Source organism: Strix aluco, chromosome 3, assembly GCF_031877795.1.
Source record: "Strix aluco isolate bStrAlu1 chromosome 3, bStrAlu1.hap1, whole genome shotgun sequence".
NCBI lineage: Eukaryota > Metazoa > Chordata > Aves > Strigiformes > Strigidae > Strix > Strix aluco.
The window spans coordinates 86,962,873-86,982,193 of NC_133933.1; the positions used below are offsets into that span (position 1 = coordinate 86,962,873).

The window sequence follows — 19,321 nt, forward strand, 5'->3', positions numbered from 1 at the left end:
CTCTGCAATTTGATGAACCTAGACCTCCAGATGCATTATTTTTTTCCAGAGCTCTGCTACTGCTAGGTAATCCGCTCTCCAGGGCACCAAAGGAGAAGTCAATAACTGAGACACGTTCTGTTAAAAGTTGATGTACTAAGTTTTTCACTAATTTAGCATGTGCCAAATTAGTGAAAAAATAGCCTTGAGTTTTCCCTAACGATAGTTTGGGTGGGTATATGAAAGTGTCTAAGCAAAATGTCAGATGGTGATCTGGATGTGTTCAAGAAAGGTCATGTACATTGCCAACATTAAGTATTTGCTTAGGGAATCGACCTGTGTGAGAGGGCGTGACAGTGGAACTACATCTGTTACTTTTTGCCATAAGTTGACATTTCCTAAATTAATTAAATATTTTCTTAGTAATAAGTCTCTCATAAGAACTGTTAAACTTAGTGTAGAGTTGTCCACTGTCCTACGTTGGTACTTTCTGATGTGCCATATATTCACCAGTCCTGCATGTTTGTTTTTAGTTCATGACTTTTTTTTTTCCTTTGACAGAAGACTTCTGCAGGCCTCCTATTCTACTGTAAGGTATTTGTGGAGAGTGGCATGGTGTAGGATAGGAAAATTTACCTGTGCATATCTGAAAATGTCCATTATGAAATGGAAATTTCAGTTGATATGGATTAATTTTCCTATCCTGGAAATAGTAGCAAATATCAAGCTTCTAAGCCTTATTTATACTGCGTGCTATGTTTTAATGAAGGTCCTTGTATATGTTTTACTTTCTGTCATGATGACCAAAGTTTGAGCATTTGTTTCTGGAAAATAAAGCATGTTTGATTTTTTTTTTAATTAATTTTTTTTTCCCCATGTGTTTTGCAGTGTCGGTGTTGAGCAATACTTGTAAGTTCAGAGTAGTGGTATGTGGTAGGGAAAGCCGAGATGCTGAGGTACTGGGGAGCAGATACAACGTTTGTGATGCATGTAACAGGACAAGTAGCCTGAGAGAAATCCTTGAAACTGGGGCTGGGGTGATTGGGAAGAGATGGAGTAAGTATGGAAGTGTCTGGGTTATGCCCATGGGACACAGAGATTGCTGTTAAGTGTACTGTCAAAGGGAGTAGCAGTGGTGCTGCTGAAGGCTTCCTTCTTTAGGAATTAAGACTTGAGGGAGGAAAAGATGGGCATCAGTGACTGAAGGCCCTCTAAGATCCATTCACTGGATGAGAACCTGTGCAGATAAAAAGAGCATGTTTCTGTTTTCAGGCCTTTTGGCAAATTTGGAAGCACTGAAGACCTAAGACTTGATTCTCCAGATTACTCAATTGGCAGCAAGTTTCACTGTCATTTACTGGAGGAGATTTGATGTCTGTGTGTGGAAGTAAGGATTTATGTATGGAAGGTCTGTGCATGCCCTGAACCTCCTTCTGTCACTGGACCAAAGAGGAGAAAAACTTTTCAGTTTAGCAGTTTGGAAATTGTAATGTTTTTTGCAAAGGACCCTTTCAAAAATAACTTGAAGATTCTATTTTCTTTGGTAATTTGACAGTGAATTACTTTTAAAAAGAATAGTTTGCTTACCTAGACAAACAAAGTTTAGATTATTTTTTAAATAATTTGTAATGCTGCAATTTAAACAGGTTTGATGTTAAAGAATCTGAGCTGTGGGGTTTTTTTTGACTTAATTATTTTTTGTGAAAACCTTTTGTGGGAAATAAGAGAGGTTAACTGCCTGTATATTTGGGTTACATGGCAAGACTGTTCCCTGCATACTTACACTAACGTGCCATCATTGTAAAGACATCTGTAATCCATTTGTTATGATTGCCTTACCTGTGAGATGTTAGAACAACTTGTGCATAAATAACAGTACTCTAACACAAGTGTGTGACTATGAGTATACAGCTTGTTTTGTTAGGAATGCAGAGAAAATATGCAGAGGTCGTGCATTAGGGTGCCCTGTTAAATTCATCCTTAGGATATTGACCCAGTCTAGGAAAAACATAATTTTCATTGTCTTTTCAACCGCTTTTCTCACTTGTTTAATACTTCTGACAGAACCACTCTTACTGTGTTCAGGAATTGCTTTAGCAACTTTGATTTTCATCTTTATACTGTCTGTGTGTGCAATTTTTCTTTCACAGATGGGAAATTCTTTGGTCCGAGGCACCTACAAAGGTGAATGGTCCTCAGGCTCGGCAATTCACACCTTGTATCAAACAGATAAACTTTCCCACAAACTTAATCCGACTGGAAGTGAACAGCTCTCTTCTGGACTATTATACTGAATTGGATGCTGTAGTACTACATGGTGTGAAAGAGAGACCTGTGCTTTCACTTAAGACTTCGATGATTGACATGAATGATATTGATGAAGATGAGGATGAAGAGAAATATGGCTGTGGAATGGACACCCTTAATAAACAGTTCAGCATTGTTACCCTCAGGGAATGGCCAACTAACGGATATTTTGATAAACTGCCTTACGAGGTATGAAAAGCATGTTTATACTCAATGTATTTGCCTTGATCGTTAAGGGTGCAAAGGTGCTTTATAGGGTACTGGTCAAGATTGTTTTTTTTTTTTCCAGTTAAGAGTTCTGCATTCTTTTGTGAATCTTCTGTGGTTACTGTAGTTATGCCTGAATTATGTGAATCTGACTACTTCCATGGATGGATATTAGCAAGCTGCTTAGCTGGTATTTGCATAGTTATTGCACTTTTATTTCTCAAGAATCTGTCCACTCACACAACAGTTTTTACACCAGTTATTCTAGCCTTGGATTTCTAGCTGTTGAATTTAGAAGTTTCTGGCAGTTTTCCAGCAGTTTTAGTCCTTGTGCTTGATGAAGATGATGTGTAAAAGAGATATGAAAAGATAGAACCAAGATCTGGGAGTGGAAATAGTTTGTAACAGGCTAAAAGTTACTTTTTCTGTTATCTCTCTTACAAAAACCCACAACTTTGTTCTTGAAACTGCCATAAAATTTTCATCTCATTATGAAGTAAGCTTCTTCCATCTAAATTCTGATTCATAGTGCGGGTGAAAAGTGTTACAGCTGGACTTCTGTCTTGATCTGATGTTTGCTACTTTTTGTTCTATCATTAGCACAGAAAACAGTTGTGAAGAAACTACTTTCATATCCCCTGGCAGTGGGGCAGTTGCAAGTGTGCTCAGAGTCTGTGTAGATAAATATTTTCTTTCCTGTAATTTCCAGTATAATGAGCTTGTGAAGTATGATTGCTGAATATTGTGTGCAGGCCAGAAAATTCTCAGTGGGGTGTAGCCATTTATGGAGGGTAGTACCCTAGCTAGAGTAAGATTTGAGACATGAAATAATCATCTTCTTCTCTCCTGAAATAAACTGGGTTTGCACATAGTGAAAAGGAGCCTTTACTTGCCTGTCAGACCTCTGGACTTGGACAGAGACATGATTGTTCCTGCTCTTCAGTGTACTGCGGTCTGGCAAAAGAAGCAAGTGTTTGTTTACTGCGGTAACTCGTCAAATGCTTAAAAGCGTAATTCAAACTCGATTTTGAAAGCAAAGGGAGGATGGTGAGAGATGCTGTCACGGATTTCAGGGCATTTTCAGAAATACGTGATTTAATCAAATAGTATTTTGGTTTTGTCACATCTTCTGTCTCTACCCCAATTTGGCATGTGAAGGCCATGGTTGAGTGACCATGTGCCCTAGTAACCTGCAGAAGTTTGCTGTGCTTGGAAAGAGGAAAGAGAGGAAGAGAATGTAACAACTCTCTCCATCTTCCTCCTGTGTATTTATCTTCTCTTTGGAAGTGGAATAATAAATGAGGATACTAACTTCATCCTGCGTTAGCTCTAGTGGGGTTTTTTTCCCCAGAGTCAGTATAGTGTTTAATATATTTTACTGTCGGTGCTTGTATGTCAGTGCTGAAGTAAAGAAAGCACTTTGCATATGCAAAGGTGCAGTTGATTCCAGAACATCTTAAAACGTATAACTGTTTGAAAGTTTGAAAATGTGTTGGTTTTAGTCATTCAAAGAAATTAATTATAGAGAAAACTTGATTTAAATCTAGGAAGTGTTGTTTGAAAAGGCTGGATAAATTGATTTGTAGTACAGTAGACTACCAGAGAGATTAATTAATCTCTTTTCTGTTCCATGATTATATGTATTAAGGTATAATTTAGAAAGTATTTGTGTAGTCCTGTTACTCCTATGAACTTCTGCCTCCACGTACTTTATTGTGCTTTTCTGCTTTCCTGTTTGTGTACCAGCTTCCTTTTTTATCCATTTTTTAACATGCTTGGTTTCATGAATGCATTTATATGGTCTATCAATACCAAGCACATTTTTTTTCTTCTGCTTTGATTTAAAGAAATTGAAAATATGGGTGGAATATTTATCAGAAAACTACAAAATATTATTTCTGGACTGTTTTTGTAACAGCAGAAATCCCTGTCTCCTACTTTCTTGGTCCAGCTGGAAGGTTTGGGTATCAGAACAACAAAAATGTTGTACTTTGCAGTAAGACTTTTTTTTACTACATCAGATATGGGAACAGTACTGTGCATACTGTCTTCAAGACTGACAAGTGTCAGATTTTCTGGGAAGTGTTCGAACCTTGTAATGGTGAAGTAAGGCAACCGCTGATTCCTTCCAGTTTTGATTGATACATTACATGAAAAATTGTATCTTTTTATACGTTCATGTTGACTGTGAACGTTTAACTGGCCTTAGTCTTCATACATATGCCTATTCTTTGAGCTGTTTCAGGCTTTTTCATACTACCCTCCATAATTCACAAAATACACAGGCTGAATGGCCTTCTGTGCTAATCTTAAAGTAAGCAGCAGTTCCTCCAGCCTTTGTTTTGCCTTCGTCGTCTTTCTGAAACTTCCGTAGACTATCCTTTCATAGACTTGAGTTGTTCTTCAGAATGACATTAGGAATGGCTTGCTGCAGTGTGAGCTCTAAAAACATTGTAAGAGTTCAGAGTGCTCCTGCCAGCAAAAGAGAAAAATGCTCAACTGATGGGGCACAGATTTCCTTAGAAGTGAAATCTTGGATGAACTAGGTGAGAGAATTTTCCTTCCCTGCTCCTGGACAGTGTTAACCAGCAGTTAGTAGCTGTGAAGTACTTATACTATCATCTGTTCTCCAGAATTACCTTAAAATTGAGGAAGGATTTTCTAGGAGACACTTCATATCCTTGTGTGTCTTCCCAGTTACCTTTGACTAACTTGTGCTGCTTGTAAAGTGGAAGGAGGAAGGCCTTAGTCCTAGCAGACTTTGCAGGAATGTTTGAGACCTGAAGGCATGAACAAGTTAAAAGCCTGTGAGAAATGTGGAGAATACCTGCCACAACGTACCTGTTGCGCAGTTTGAGACTCACCAAGATGTGCCAGGTACCAAGAACCTAACTTTTGTTCTTTATAGAGAAGAGTCAGGAGAAATACTGCATGCTGCAGTCCAAAAGATTTTTTTTAATATAAATTTTGATATAAAAAGATATAAATGACATCTTTGTCATTCCTTGAAGCCAATTTTTCCTAAGGCTGCCTACAAGATTTATGAGCTGTTCATGTCTACTGGGGAAGTGAATTTCACCGCTAAATGTGGATTTGGCACCTATGTTCTGGGAAAATGGGTCTTGAATGTAAGATCTGCATCCCTTAAACGATACTTAAAAGAGTTGGAGCAATAAGCATGAGCATTTTTTAAGTGTCATACACTTTTTTTCCCTCAACAGTAAACTTCTTACAGAACAAATATTTGTAGGCTTCCAGATAATCAGCAAGATTTTATGCCTCTCTTTGGAAAGAGAAACTCATGAGGGTCTTAAAAGCTGTCTTAACAGCTAATAACTACATGGCACAAGATTTCCTTCAGATAATGGCCAATACACTTCCAGTTGCTACAGCAGACTAGACTCTGAGCAATGACACATGGAGAAGATCTCTCCAGCTTTAGCCCTCCTGGAGTTTCAGTTATTTGATCGTGCAGTGTCAGTAGGATCCTTTTCTGTTCGTTGATTCAAGAAGGGGCTTAAAGCCTTTATAGCCTTCCATTGCTGAGAGGATCAGAACCTATAGCCTGGTGATGTAAAGCCTACTCTGCCAAAGCAGAGTGGAATATAGATAAGAGAGACTTTAAATAGTTGTGTTTTGTGAAACAGTTGCAAGATCCCCTTGTGTTCATGTGGGCTATTAAATGTGTATGTATTTGCTGCTGCAAGCTATAGGATCATGGAGCTAGGGACTCTGTTCTCTTAAACTACGTTGAGGAATGTCAAAAGCCCAAGAATACCATCTTCTCCTTCCTGCCTTCTCTCTTTGCCTTTTTGCGCGCATATCCTATCTGAACATGTCTTAGTATCAATTCTAATTAGAGTCCAAGCTGTGGCAGCTCTAGCTGCAGAATGAAAAAAAATTGCACGTCATTCATTTGCATATTTCTGAATGAGTGGTTTGTATAGGCCAACATATTTTCATATTGAAGGGACTCATGTTGAAGAACCGAAAGAGGAAATCTGTAGAAAGTGTAGATATTCTAGGTTTGACCAGCGTCCAAGCATTATTTTCTGACCAAAGCAAGTTCTGCATTATTGTGTTCTAGCCACAGAAAGTATTTTATTTGGTACAAATGGTTATTGCTTGCTGTTAGTCAGCAAAAAAGCTTAAAAAAAGCTAGAGAAGCTTTTGGGTACGTAAGTACTATTAGGAGCTATGCCATTGGTAAAGTTTTACCACATGTATTGAAGAGTGTGATGGAGATCCTGTCTGAGCTAATAAGCGAACTTTGCAGTGGGTGAGATGTCTGGGGTTTTTTAAGATGTTACATTTTTTAATTGATAATTCACAATATATGCGTATATATAAGATGGTACAATCAGGGAGTATGATGATGATAAAACACACATGGATCAGTTATGAATCAGGATCATTTTTGTGCTCAAACAGCACACAATGAATTTGTATACTGCCATTTGTTGAATTGTGGAGAATTATGATTTGGAAACCTCCAGTTTTTGGAAGTTCTCAGTGTAGTGGATGTTGATCTCACTGCACCTCTACTGCTATTATGTGCCATGTTTGCCCTGGAAATAGGAGAGGAAGGTACTTTTGTACTTTTGGTTCATCATAACCTAAAAAGGCAATCAGTGTCGTATAAATTACATTTTGTTTTCCTCTTTATACTCTTTTGTATTGCTTTTCCAATAATCTGGGGTGTTTTTTACTGATGTTATAAGAAAGTGTGAAACAATAATGGTTGCATAATTTTTCATAAATGCAGAGTAAAAACAGCTGTTTGCGAGAAACTGTGTTATAAAATTAGTTTTCAAAGCAGATAATTCTGCAGCATTCTTGGAATCACCATGAACACAGTGTAGCACAATACAGCACATCATGTCACATACTTATTATGGTATCAAATTGTACTTTATGCTAGGATACACATACATAAAAAACAAATTTCTGACAGACACCAGACTCCAGATTAACGGTGATTAATGGCTATTAGCCTGTAGGTTTGGAACCTGTTATCTTTGTTTAATCAAAAGCCAGAAAAAAAGTACTTTATATCTTAATGTCACAGTAGTGACATTTCATTGTATTTTTTTCATTCTAGATGAAGTAGTATAATTTCAGTAAAAAATAAAGAAGGATTATTTTTTATGATTAAGATGTTCATGTGGTAAGAGATTTCATCTCAGGTGTGGAAAGATTGCAGCATCCTATATGTTATGAAATACTCATTGAAGTCATCATTTAGTGCAGAGGGACACTGGCAAGGCATTTATAGTGTCATTCACCATTATCTTTACCGCTCAGAAGTTACAAAATAACTTTTTTTTCCATTGAACAAAATTTGTGTTACTTTGTTTTTATCAGACATTATTACACCACATTAATTGTAGACATAAATTTAGCTAGCTGTGCAGCCTTTGTTGCTGAGCTCTCTGCTCTAGAAGACTTACTAAATAAGCATGGGAAAAATCTGAGGAAAGAGACATTCATAAAATAGGTATTTAGGTGGCTTACATAGTGTGGAATAGCTGAAAGACTGCAAAATAGTTTGAAGCTGTCTTTCAGAATATTTAAAATTATTTGAAGTTAATTGATGGTCTTAGAAAAATAGGTATATGTTTAGGTATCTACTATTAGAATAACAAAACTGTGTTAAGCAACTTTTAAGCTGAAGTGTGGGTCTGAGCCAAACAAAAATCAAGATAACTAAGTTGGGATTATATCTATGTTAGCTCCTAGCTATTTTGCTCTTTCTCAGATACCAAAATGCCAACAACCTTAATGTCAGTTGGGAGGAAATTTTGTTGATTATAATATATTAACTGCAGTTATTATATATGCATATATATTTTCATATATATTGCTGTCTCATTGCAATGTCTACACAGATTCTCTTCATCAAACTGAGGTGAGGGTTCCAGGCACCTGCAGAGACAAAAAGCCTGGGCTGTTTTTAGGGGAAAGGAGGAGCAAGGAGAAGGGAAGAGGGAAGGCTTGAAATCAAGCTTGAGAGAAACTGGAGTATATGCAAACACTGTATTTTGGCACTGGAGTTGAAGTTGAATTTTTTGAAGAGTCGTAAATCGTGTTTGAAATCCAAATACTAAATCTGGAGCTGAGTAGGAAGTAACATTTTTCATTTTGCAGGAAGTTGGATTGTTTTCTTATTTCTTCTCTTTCAAAAATGAAGGGGGGAGGAGGGGAGGCGGAAGCTAGCTGCATAATAAACTGGTACATTGGAAGTGCAATCTGTTTGGATCTCACGAAAAGCTTCGTTTTCATTTTATGTCAAGCATTTTATTCTGATTTTTGGCGGGTTTGTCTTACGAATCCTTATAAAACATTAAAATGAAACATTATGGTATTTTGAAAGGGCCACAGGACTCTTCAGTTTAAGATGATTTGTGGGTTTTTTTTGTTGTTGTTTTTTTTTTTTAATTTACACTGATTCATTTCAGCAAGTTATTGTGTCCCACTCTGCTTGAAAATACTTAGTCAATTTTGGTTACATAATTTGAGGGCAGGTGCTTATACCTGTTAAAGACTGCCCTGGTAAACATTAATTTTTAGATTTCATTTTTCAAGTGCATTTTCCTCTCAGTTTCTAAGCTAAAGGAGATTTTTTTATGGAGCATTTTTGTATTTTCTAAAGCGAGCATTTATGTGTCTGTGTGGTGATCTTCCTTTAGAAAGGAAAACACAGCATGATAGGAAATGGGGTATATTTCTTAATTTCTGAGTGAGATAAGTCATTACAAAAACACGTATAGTGGTTTCATCATCAGAAGGACTGGTGATTATTCTGAAGCTGAGATGATTCAGTCTGATAAAGGAAGAAGGGGGTTTTGCCTTTCAGATTTGATTCTGGCATAGAACAGAAATGTTCTCAAAGTATTACAGCAGTAAGGAGATTACTTTGTAAAAGAAGATCTGAATATGTTGGAATTTTTACCTAGTTGCAGAGTCCAGCATGGATGAGAGAGGATATAAGGTAGAAGCCGAAACACTGATTTTTAAAGCAAGGGGGTAGAGAGGAATAAATCTGAAATCAGTTCAAGGTGTGGGGAAACTGGAACATGGTATGGTGTTTCCATGTACTGTGCAAAAATGCTACCATTTTAAAAAACAAATCCAAAGAAAGAGAATGCCAATTCAGTGTTCTGATCAACGACAGTGTAGACATTGTGAAGTGATATATGTAAACATAGTGTTTACATATATATCACTGTTTAAATTAGCATGGGTAAAGAAACTTCTAATACGAAAGCTTCCTGTCACTTTCATATGCTGATCTGCTTTTTCCTTTCTTGTTTAATATGTTGTCAAATTGAGAAGGCAGTGCAGTCCTATTTAATAGTTAATCAATGATTTATTTGGAAGTTACTTTTAAGTGAAAGGATTTACTTTTCTTTGAAGTTAGAACATCTTTCTTATTCCTTAACATTTCAAGTGCTATATGACCATTTGTGACTTTTTTTTGTTTTTAATATAGCTCATCCAGTTGATTTTGAGTCACCTTACAGTACCAGACCTGTGTAGACTAGCGCAAACTTGTAAGCTACTATATCAACATTGCTGTGATCCTCTACAGTACATTCATCTCAGTTTACAACCTTACTGGGCAAGGATTAATGACACATCTCTGGAATACCTACAGTCTCGCTGCACTCTCATCCAGTGGCTGAATTTATCTTGGACTGGAAACAGGGGAGCCATCTCTGTTTCTGGATTTAGCAGGTCAGTGCTAAACATACAGAAGTATTTTGACAAGCTCTGTTTGCAGAGCTGCTGCACAATAGTTTCATTAAGTATTTGAAACTTTATCAAAAGACAAGAAATGTCTTTGATTTACTATAAAAAGTGTGTGATTGATGTAGAAAGAAAACAACAGTTAAACCAGCAAGAGATACTGGATACAGCAGTGGAAGTCCATTTCAGTATGTGGAGTCTGCGTGTGCCAAACTGCTTATGGCTGAAAGACTTCTTCCAGGGAGACCAGTGTTTTGCTTTCTCCCGGGCTTCTAAAAGACTCCACTAGAACCAAGCTGTCAAGTCTGTCTCACGAAGAAATTGTTTGCGGTTGTTCTTTGTACAGATGAGTCATCAATAGGACTGTATTAGAGAGGCTGCAGTAATAAACTGATTACAGTGCATGCTTACAAGGTATGGGCCCTAAGTAATCACTGGAGTGCAATGTAAATGCAAATATTTTCATAAAAATTATTTAGAACATTAGCCCTGTTGGGAAACAGGGGGTTTGCGTGTGCATCTTCCACTAAGCTGAAAATATGACTGTGCTGTAGGTCATTAAAATAGCAAATTCACAGGGATTCTTCTCTGTATAACAGTCATGTTCTCTGCTTTTTTAACATATCGTTTCTTACTTCTTTGCTCGTTTGCATTAGTTAAACAGCATCTATCAATGCATTTAATTTAAGCAAAAATTGCTGCTTCAACTAAGGTAATCAGCAATGACAGGTGAAAGCAGAACTTGATTGATAAGAAACAGAAATGTTCACTATATCTAAAAAAAATTGTCCTAACTCTCATTTGTTTTTGGAATAGAAAGGTTAAATCAAATATTCAAACATTTTCTTTCCTTTGGTGCCTGGGTGCCTTCCCTGGGGAAGTGAAATAATTTGAAGAAATACTTTGTCAAGACGAGAATGTCACTTCCTTTTTTCCTGACCTTCCAGTATAATCCAAGCACCCTATGCTCTTCTGTGCTGTTTGGTAGAAAAAGGAGATAGACATCAGCTAGTTGTTGGATGGGATACAAATATTCCTCCTAAATTTGGATTTCATATTAGATACATTATGCGGAGGATAAATATGCCAGCTTTAATTAAGAATTCAACTCTCAAATCGTGAAGTGCTTGCTTTCTGATGCTTAGCCATTAAATCTGTCTTTTTAAAACTTAAAGTATGTGCATCTTCATGGTAATTCTTTTTAATGTTCATGATTTTTTTTTCTTAACATGCAGTGCTGCTAAAAATTTTTGTAGTCTTTAATGAAGTGAATGTCCAAATCCAGAGAATTACAAACTTGCAGTTCTGGCATTTCTGACTTTCAGTTAGTTGAAAATGTCTTTGTTGCTAATGACTTTTTTTTTACTTCTGTGCTGATCTGATAGCAGCACTTACATGTAGTCAGCATTTCTAAAATAATAAATATTCATTGATTATTAATAATCTGTGAATAAACAGGGTCAATTTATATTCATTATAGCAGGTGATAATTATTTGTAACAAGGGGGAAAAGTGTTCTTGGACATTGATACAATTGTGAAGTTACCTGTATTTCTAGAAAAAAATTTCTTGGAAGAAATATATGCAGTCTGGGAATGGGAGATGCAGTTCAGTCGTAAATTTTTGAAACAAAGTGGTAAGCTAAATAATTTTCAGGTGTGACTTCTGCTCAGAATTTTGACTCTGAATCAAAAATCTCCACTGTAACTAGGTCTGGTTTTGGAAGTTCTCTTTTTCCTAATATAGAAATAATTTTGCAACTCCTTGTTTTGTAGTAGTGTGTTTTCTAGCAAAATTTCCAAACAGAAATTTTCCTTTTGACATTCTTCATCAGCTAGTTTGTCAAATTTGCTAGCCTTCAGGAAAGGAAATTTTGCTGCTTATTTTCTATGGAAGCATCTATTAATACAGGAGTCTTATTAGAACAACACTTGCTTTTCAAAAGCATTAAAGTAACTTTCTTCCAAAAAATAGCTTCCTGGTAAGCGATACTGCTCCTCGAAGGAGAAATCTGTTAACTAATGTTTTGGTTCTGTTGCCCTGGCTGTTGTTAAGATACCACCACCATGTGGATATTGCAGCATCCAGGACATGTAGTCAGGAACTCCCATAATTTTTTCTGTTGAACTTCTAGATGTTCCTCAGCCAGGAGGAACTTTTGGGTGATAATACCCAAAACAGAGTTTCCAAAGCATGGAGGTACTTTGATTTTCCTAGGAATTCTGTTTCACACTTAAATTTTCTTTCCAGTTTATTTTTCAGAATGAGTATTGCGGTGGAGGTTCTCACTTGGCTGGGGAGAGTGCATTACTGCTTTTATCAGTTACCTGTGGATGTTTACTGTTACTGAAAGCTTACTCACCTTTTCAGACTGTAATTGTCCTTTGCAGAAATTAAATACTTAAGTATTCCTGTCTGTTTCTATACCTAACAGATGATGTATGCCACTGCATTTATTAGTGTAAAATCTTCTCTTGCTGCCTACTGCATGAATGTTTCTGAATCAGTTTGTTGATTTCTCTTTATCCTGCTCTCTTTGGCTCCCTCTCTGGTCTTGATATTCTCTATTTCTTTCTGCAAAGGAAATCTTAAAATAAGGCAATGCGGTGTGCCTGTAGAACACCAAGCTGTGCATGTTTTATTTTGGATTTAATTGGTGAAAACTTGTAACTTGAGGTTGAGTTGAAATGACCCTCAACTGCTTGTTCCAATACTTCAGATTTATAAATTTTGTGAAAGTTGATGCATAAGAGACCAGGAGTGGCTGTCAAGCCAACTGCTTGGAGGTGTAGAGAATTCTGCCTATAATTTATAACAATTTGAAGGACTCTGTTGTATTGTTTTTGAAAGGTCAACCTATATTTGCCAATTCAAGGAGAAAAAACATTGGCTAAATGAAATTTGTAAATAACTTCACAAACACTACAAATTGCTGCAATATAGAAATGGCAAAATGCTAAAACCAAAATACCTTATTCTCATAGATAACAGAATTTCACTTTTACAGGGCCTTGTTTTTATTTTGTTTTCTTTATTTTTGCACTTTTCTCAGCATTTGGCATTACAGTTGGCACTGTTGAATTCAAAACTGGTAGTTTCATTCTTACAACTATGCAGTTTAGATTATGATTTTTGCAAGTCAGGGCATGTTTAAATGCTACTCATGCTTGAATATTATTTTGGAAAAAATCTTTCAAAAATGTTTTATCTGTGGTTTCTTACGACAGTCTTAAAAGAAGTAGCTTGTGTAAATTTGTGTGTTGCTTTAAAAGGTTCGTATAGACATGATTGTAAGAAATAATTGAAAATATATATTTTCTTGCAAAAGTGTATTAAAGTAGGAAATTTTTAAAAAGAGTCATTTTAAGAAATGTGACTGAAGCAAATACTGTATTATCATGAGAAGATAAAATGCTTCAGGCATATGAACATCCCGAGGCAAAGCTGAAGGTATTTTAACTTATTGATAGCATCTACTCCTTAGGGCTAAAAATGACTATCATAAATTTTTCATTTCAGCATATAATATAAATTAACTAAACTTTATCGTTTAGATTGAACTAGAAGTATACGGAAAAGTGAAAGACAAATGAAATGAGTATCTGTGCAGTCTCAAGTGTCTGGAATGCAAAGTGGCAGGGAATAAACAAAGATTTCACAGCAAGCATTATATAAGCAGTGCTGCATTTCTCTTGGCATTAGAGGTATGGTGGGTTTCTTCATGCCAGAGGAATATCAGTGTGGGAGGGTAAGACCTATATAGGAACAGTGAGGCAAGTTGGCTGGATGTATACTAAATATCGAGATGCTGAATAAATGCTCTGAAGCTTAAACAGCTCAAGGACAATGACAGTTTAAAAACAGAGTTCTGCATGCAGATTTCTTTTTATCACAGATAATGTCATTAGCTTGGTTAAACTCTTCTGCTCGAAATATCTGAGCTATTAGGATTTTTATTTACTTCTAACATTTTATACTGTGAAAATGAATTAACAATGTTTTATTTTCAGGTTAGTGGCACAGTGTTTGCATGTCAAGCACATCCAGGAATATTTCTTTAAACAATTTTGTTATTAATGTTTGAGGGCTTTAGTTGCTGTTAATAGAGGTGTATTTTGACAACATTTAACTTGGTGAGACTTTGCTACAAATCAAACTAGCAGGAAGGTCAGAGAAATTACTGAAACACACATCAAATACTCAGTCACAGAAAATAGGAGTAATGTGTGACTTTATAGGGATTCTCAATTTAAAAATCATGTCTCTCACTTTAATTTCTACAGTTTTTTAGGAAAAATTGAGATTAAGTAGTAATGTTTGTTGTGCATGTTTTTATTGAAATAGTTTAAGCTATGTTGAGAAAAGCCTGAGATCAGGTACTTAATATTCTCGCTACTTGCATGCAGTGTTTTAAGGTTTGCTAATGGAAAAAGGCGTAATACATGCTGGAGTAGAAATTAACATTGTAACAATTATAATAGTTTAGAGGAAGGGAAGGTGATGTCATTTTAAAAGCAAAATTATTTTGCTCAGTCTCTCTCTCAAGCATGCATACTTGCATGCACCAAGACAACTGAGATGTGTGTCCAAAGTGATTTGTGTAGCGTGTGGTCTCACCATCCTGTGCCGCCTGTCCTTCATCTCCTAATCCGCGTGTCGTGAGAAACTGCACATACATATATTCAAGGATCTCGATGACCTGCTAATCTGGTTTACACCAATACACCCTGCTCTACCAGCCCTTGTATTGCCATTTGTTCTTTCTCGTGCTTCTAGACCTGTATGTACCCATTTGTTCTCCAGTCATACCAATCTTAACACTTTTATTACAATTATCTCTACTAGATGCTGCTGCTGTTGTGTAACACAGCAGTCCTGAAAGGAAAAGGATCACCGTGAATATAAAAATACCTGAACGTGACCTTAAGAATTACATTAAAATGTAATTCCTCAAACCACTGGATTAAATACAAGACTGTAACTGCAAGACAGGTTGAGATTATGAAGTTCTTTGCTGAGTTTGTGTGAGTAGTCATATAGATAGAACTACAGTAAGAAAGAGAAGACTCAAGATCGTAGAAGTAAGATGGGGAAGAATGAAATCCAAGTGGTTTTTTTACATTATTCTTGTCTGGTGGCAGGCTCTGGAAAGCAGGACACCTGAGTAGTTTGAAATACTGATTCTAGGAGGGATCTACCAAGGAAGGCTAGACAAATGGGGCAATGTTATTTCTGTCAAGTAATGGATTTGGATGCTAGCATAAGGTAACACTGCATGAGAAAGTGCTAAAGAAAAACAAAATCTATCCAGCCCTATGTTGTTCATAAATGGAAGTTGCTTCCCCACTCCCCACTTTTGGACACCAGATTCAGTGGTTTATATGTCAATGACTACAAAATGAGTAACTAAGATTTTCATTGAAAATCTTTTTGGTAAAATCAGCATGATTAAAACCTGTTGGGATAGTTGTACTAAAGGTAAGTAGCTATTTGTTTAGGACGGGTGAGTAGATGAGAGAGAACTGGACTGTGATCCTTGCTTGTTGTAGAGTTTTCAGTAACTTTGAACCATGGGATATCGAGTAAGTGAGGATAATTATGCTAACAGTGAAGTGTAGGCTTTGGATCCATTGCAGTTCCGTTAGAAACCACTGGAGCAGATGTGATGTGTTCAGTACCTGCATAAGCATATATTTAAAGGTATTTTGAGAATTTTGTTTGGGAGATCTTACGCAACCAGTTCTGACATGAAGATTGCTGTTTCTTGTACCTTGATATTTTAATTTTGGATCATCTTTGGCTCATGGGATATGCTTACGATACAGACATGAATTACAAGATTGGAAGTTGTTAATAGACTAAGTGATGCCATGATCATGATGGGTTTAACATCCGCATGGGCAAACGGTGTCCTAACTGCTAATAGAAATATTTGGTGTTTCAGAAGGATTTCACTAGGACTAACTTACTTCCCTGAAGCTGAAGTGGGGTGAAATGAGCAGCAGTTCTTGAGAGCAGGAGAAGGTGATGGAAAATGAGATTGCTTTTTTCATTAAAAAAACCACTAACCCAACACACCCCCCCACCCCCCCTCCAAAAAAAAGAAACCCCAACCAACCAAAAAAAAAAAATCCCACCCCAAAAAAACCCAAAACAAAACTCAAAAAAACAACCAAAAAAAAAAAAGGCCTGAAATGCTGTAGTCTAGAATGAGGATAAATATAGAAAGAAAGGCCCAATCCATTGTCTAGCAAAATAAATGTACATGTTCACATTATTCTAGCTTTAGTCAAATTTCATAACAAACACGAAGGGATGAAGGGAAATCACTTCAGAAATTGTGCGTATAAAATATTGATAATAAAAGCAAAGCTAAAGGGATGGATGACTGTGCAGAAAGGAGGAGAGACTAAAAACAGGAACCAGTCAGTCCTCACTGATTAAAGGAGAGGTATGTGAAGAAATGTTGATTTGGGTAGAAGGTGCTTTTTTTGGATTTGTTTATTTTCACATGAGCTAAGTCATAGCCAGGCATCCAGTGTCTGTTAGGTTTCAGAAGTATGAAGGCCATGCTACGTTTGTTCTGAAACTATGAGAACCCATTTTCTACCTCGCCATGTGGCTTTGGAGATCCATGTAAGAAGACGTTAGCAAAAACCTCTGTCCTGAGCAGCCTGTTAAGTGCAACAAAGATTGGGGTGTCTTAATCATTCAGAGAACTCTGCAGTTCTGCCTAATGTTCTCTGCCCTGTGCTGGTTGGTGATTTCCTCAAATTCCTCCACTTTCTGTTCATCGCTTCAGGCCTGTCAGCTCATTCTTGTACTCTGCTGCATGTCCCTTATTTCCCTTACCTTTCTGTTTAATGTCTCCTAAATAAGCTTTTCCAAAAAGGCAGCAAAGCCATTAAGTGCAATTCTCACTGCTGTTGCTGTGCTTGCTCTGCTTGTGTGTTTCAAGTGTAACGAATTTAAATAAAATGTTATGAGGAGAACAACTCCTCAAGCTGGTAAGCCTGGAGTTCTCCAAGTCTAGGGGGTTAACCGAGTGTTTCCCTGACCTGGTAGTGTATAATAGTCCTAGAACGAGAAAAGCGTTGATCTGTACCAACATTTGTAATAGCCAAGCTCTGTTAGATTATATGGCAGTTAACCTAACATCCATTATTGTAATGGAGTAATTCATAAAATATTTATCTGTTAGCAAATTAAAAGCTGGAGGTATAAGTGGCGATTGACAACATTTTATGGAAAATATCACCATTCAAACAAATGTTATAATTTGTTGTTGAAAGAAGCTGTGTGAATGTATTGTTAAAGCACTCATTAAATAGAGGAATTGGGTAATTGGTAATCAGCAATGAATCCATATGTATCTACTCTAATTTCCAGGGGACTTCCATCCTGTGTTTCTCCATGGCAGTGTTGAACTCTATTGCTAGTTTAAAATAGCAGTTAATGTTTTAATACCTGATGTTAATTGTTGTGAACGGTCATGTTACTTCAGCTCTGACACTCCCATAAGAAGGCTTACCAGTCTAGGCAAATTCTCTGTATCCAGTATGAAAACAGCAAAGAAGTGCTTGGTGTTTGATTAAACTCTGATTTTACAGGCTAAAATAGATTCTAAAGAGAGACTGCTGTTAGACAAAAATAGTGGAAGAGTAGATTTGAAGGCCATACTTGGCAGAACCCCTGTGGCTCTGGGGCTTATGTCTCCCCTTTCATGTCTCAGACCCTCTCTTTGTTTCTGTTTGCATAGGCTCATAGAAATGTTGGATGTTAGGGACCTCTGAAGGTGGTCTACTCCAAGCTCCCACTTGAAGTGCCAGTGTTCCCAACGCTAGATCAGGTCAGTCAAGGTTTTGGGTGACTCTTGGAAACATTCAGGGATGGAGATGCCACCCTGGAATCTCCTTTCTGCTCCATATTGCATAGGATCTGCATAATCAAACTAAGGCCACATAATGTGCAAGATGAAAGGAATACAGAAAGGTGATGATGAATGACAAGTATGACTTGAGTGAGTAATGAAAAAATAAGGAAAGGAGAAGGTTTGAAAACTTGGATCTTGAAAGACAGACTCAGGTCCTGTCCTACTGTTAGTGTCTGAGGAATGCATCCCTGAACGTGTCTGCTTTTAAGACCAGCAGCCATTTCATCCTAAATTTCAGCAGGAGCAAAGTCTTGGGAAGGCCAATACACGTTTAGTTGTAGCAATAGGAGTTTTTGTGCAAGCAGAAGCCTCATGTCTCTCTGGCATTTCTATTGTATCAGTTAAACCCAAGAAGTAATACTAACTTTGCAGTGAAAGTGTCAGAACCTAAAGCTGCTTTGTCTACGTGAAGGTTTTTGTAGGATAGAACTGGTAATAGAGCATATCAGAATATTTATTATGAGAAACTAATTCATGCTCTCTCACAAGTATTTCATTTTTCTGGGAAGTAACAAGGGGAACTCATTGCAGCCCATAGGGTAGGAACTTAGTTTTTTTACTGAAAAAACTATTAAAATAAAGTACAACAATTATGGCAAACATTGGGGTTTTCTTCCCTGTTAAGAAGAAGAAGCAGCCTAGAGATTGATTTACAGTTTGAAGGTTATCATTGCAATAAAATTGGACAAAAGCTTATGTGTTTTTAATTAAAGCTTGGATTAGATATATTAGAGCTTGAATTTCTGACACAGTATCCCTGATAGAACGTGTAATTCATGCAGAGACAGACCATCAGAGTTTCTAAATTTGGATATTTTGTCTTCTAACGTATTAAAGTTTTATAATTCCAATTAAAGTCATGTGAAATAGTCCTTAGGACTCTCTGTGTTCTAGAACAGCTATGAAGTGTTGATTTTGACTTGTTTGTTAATGAAAGGAATGAGATGTTTTTCTTAGAAGTCTTAAAATACTTCTCCTGAATATTTCATCCATTTAAAAGTATTTGTTTAACCTCATTTTTACATTTGCAGATTTTTCTAAGATAGAGAAATATGAAATTATTGGTGGAAACTTGCAGGCCGTTGTCAAAATTGGCTTTGAGGATTGTTTAAAAGCATTTCAAACATTATCTGTGTTGTACTCTGC

The 19,321-nt window shown here is 36.7% G+C and overlaps 1 protein-coding gene across 8 annotated transcripts in view; it reads left to right on the forward strand.

Moving 5' to 3' along the window:
* The window catches only part of FBXL4 (F-box and leucine rich repeat protein 4), a 69,511-nt gene that overhangs the window by 14,916 nt on the left and 35,274 nt on the right, over positions 1–19,321 (forward strand). For all 8 annotated transcript variants that reach the window (XM_074819498.1, XM_074819505.1, XM_074819501.1 and 5 more), the window contains 2 exons: positions 2,130–2,475; positions 9,986–10,230. In XM_074819498.1, coding sequence (XP_074675599.1) covers positions 2,130–2,475; positions 9,986–10,230 — 591 coding nt within the window. The remainder of the gene's footprint in view (positions 1–2,129; positions 2,476–9,985; positions 10,231–19,321) is intronic.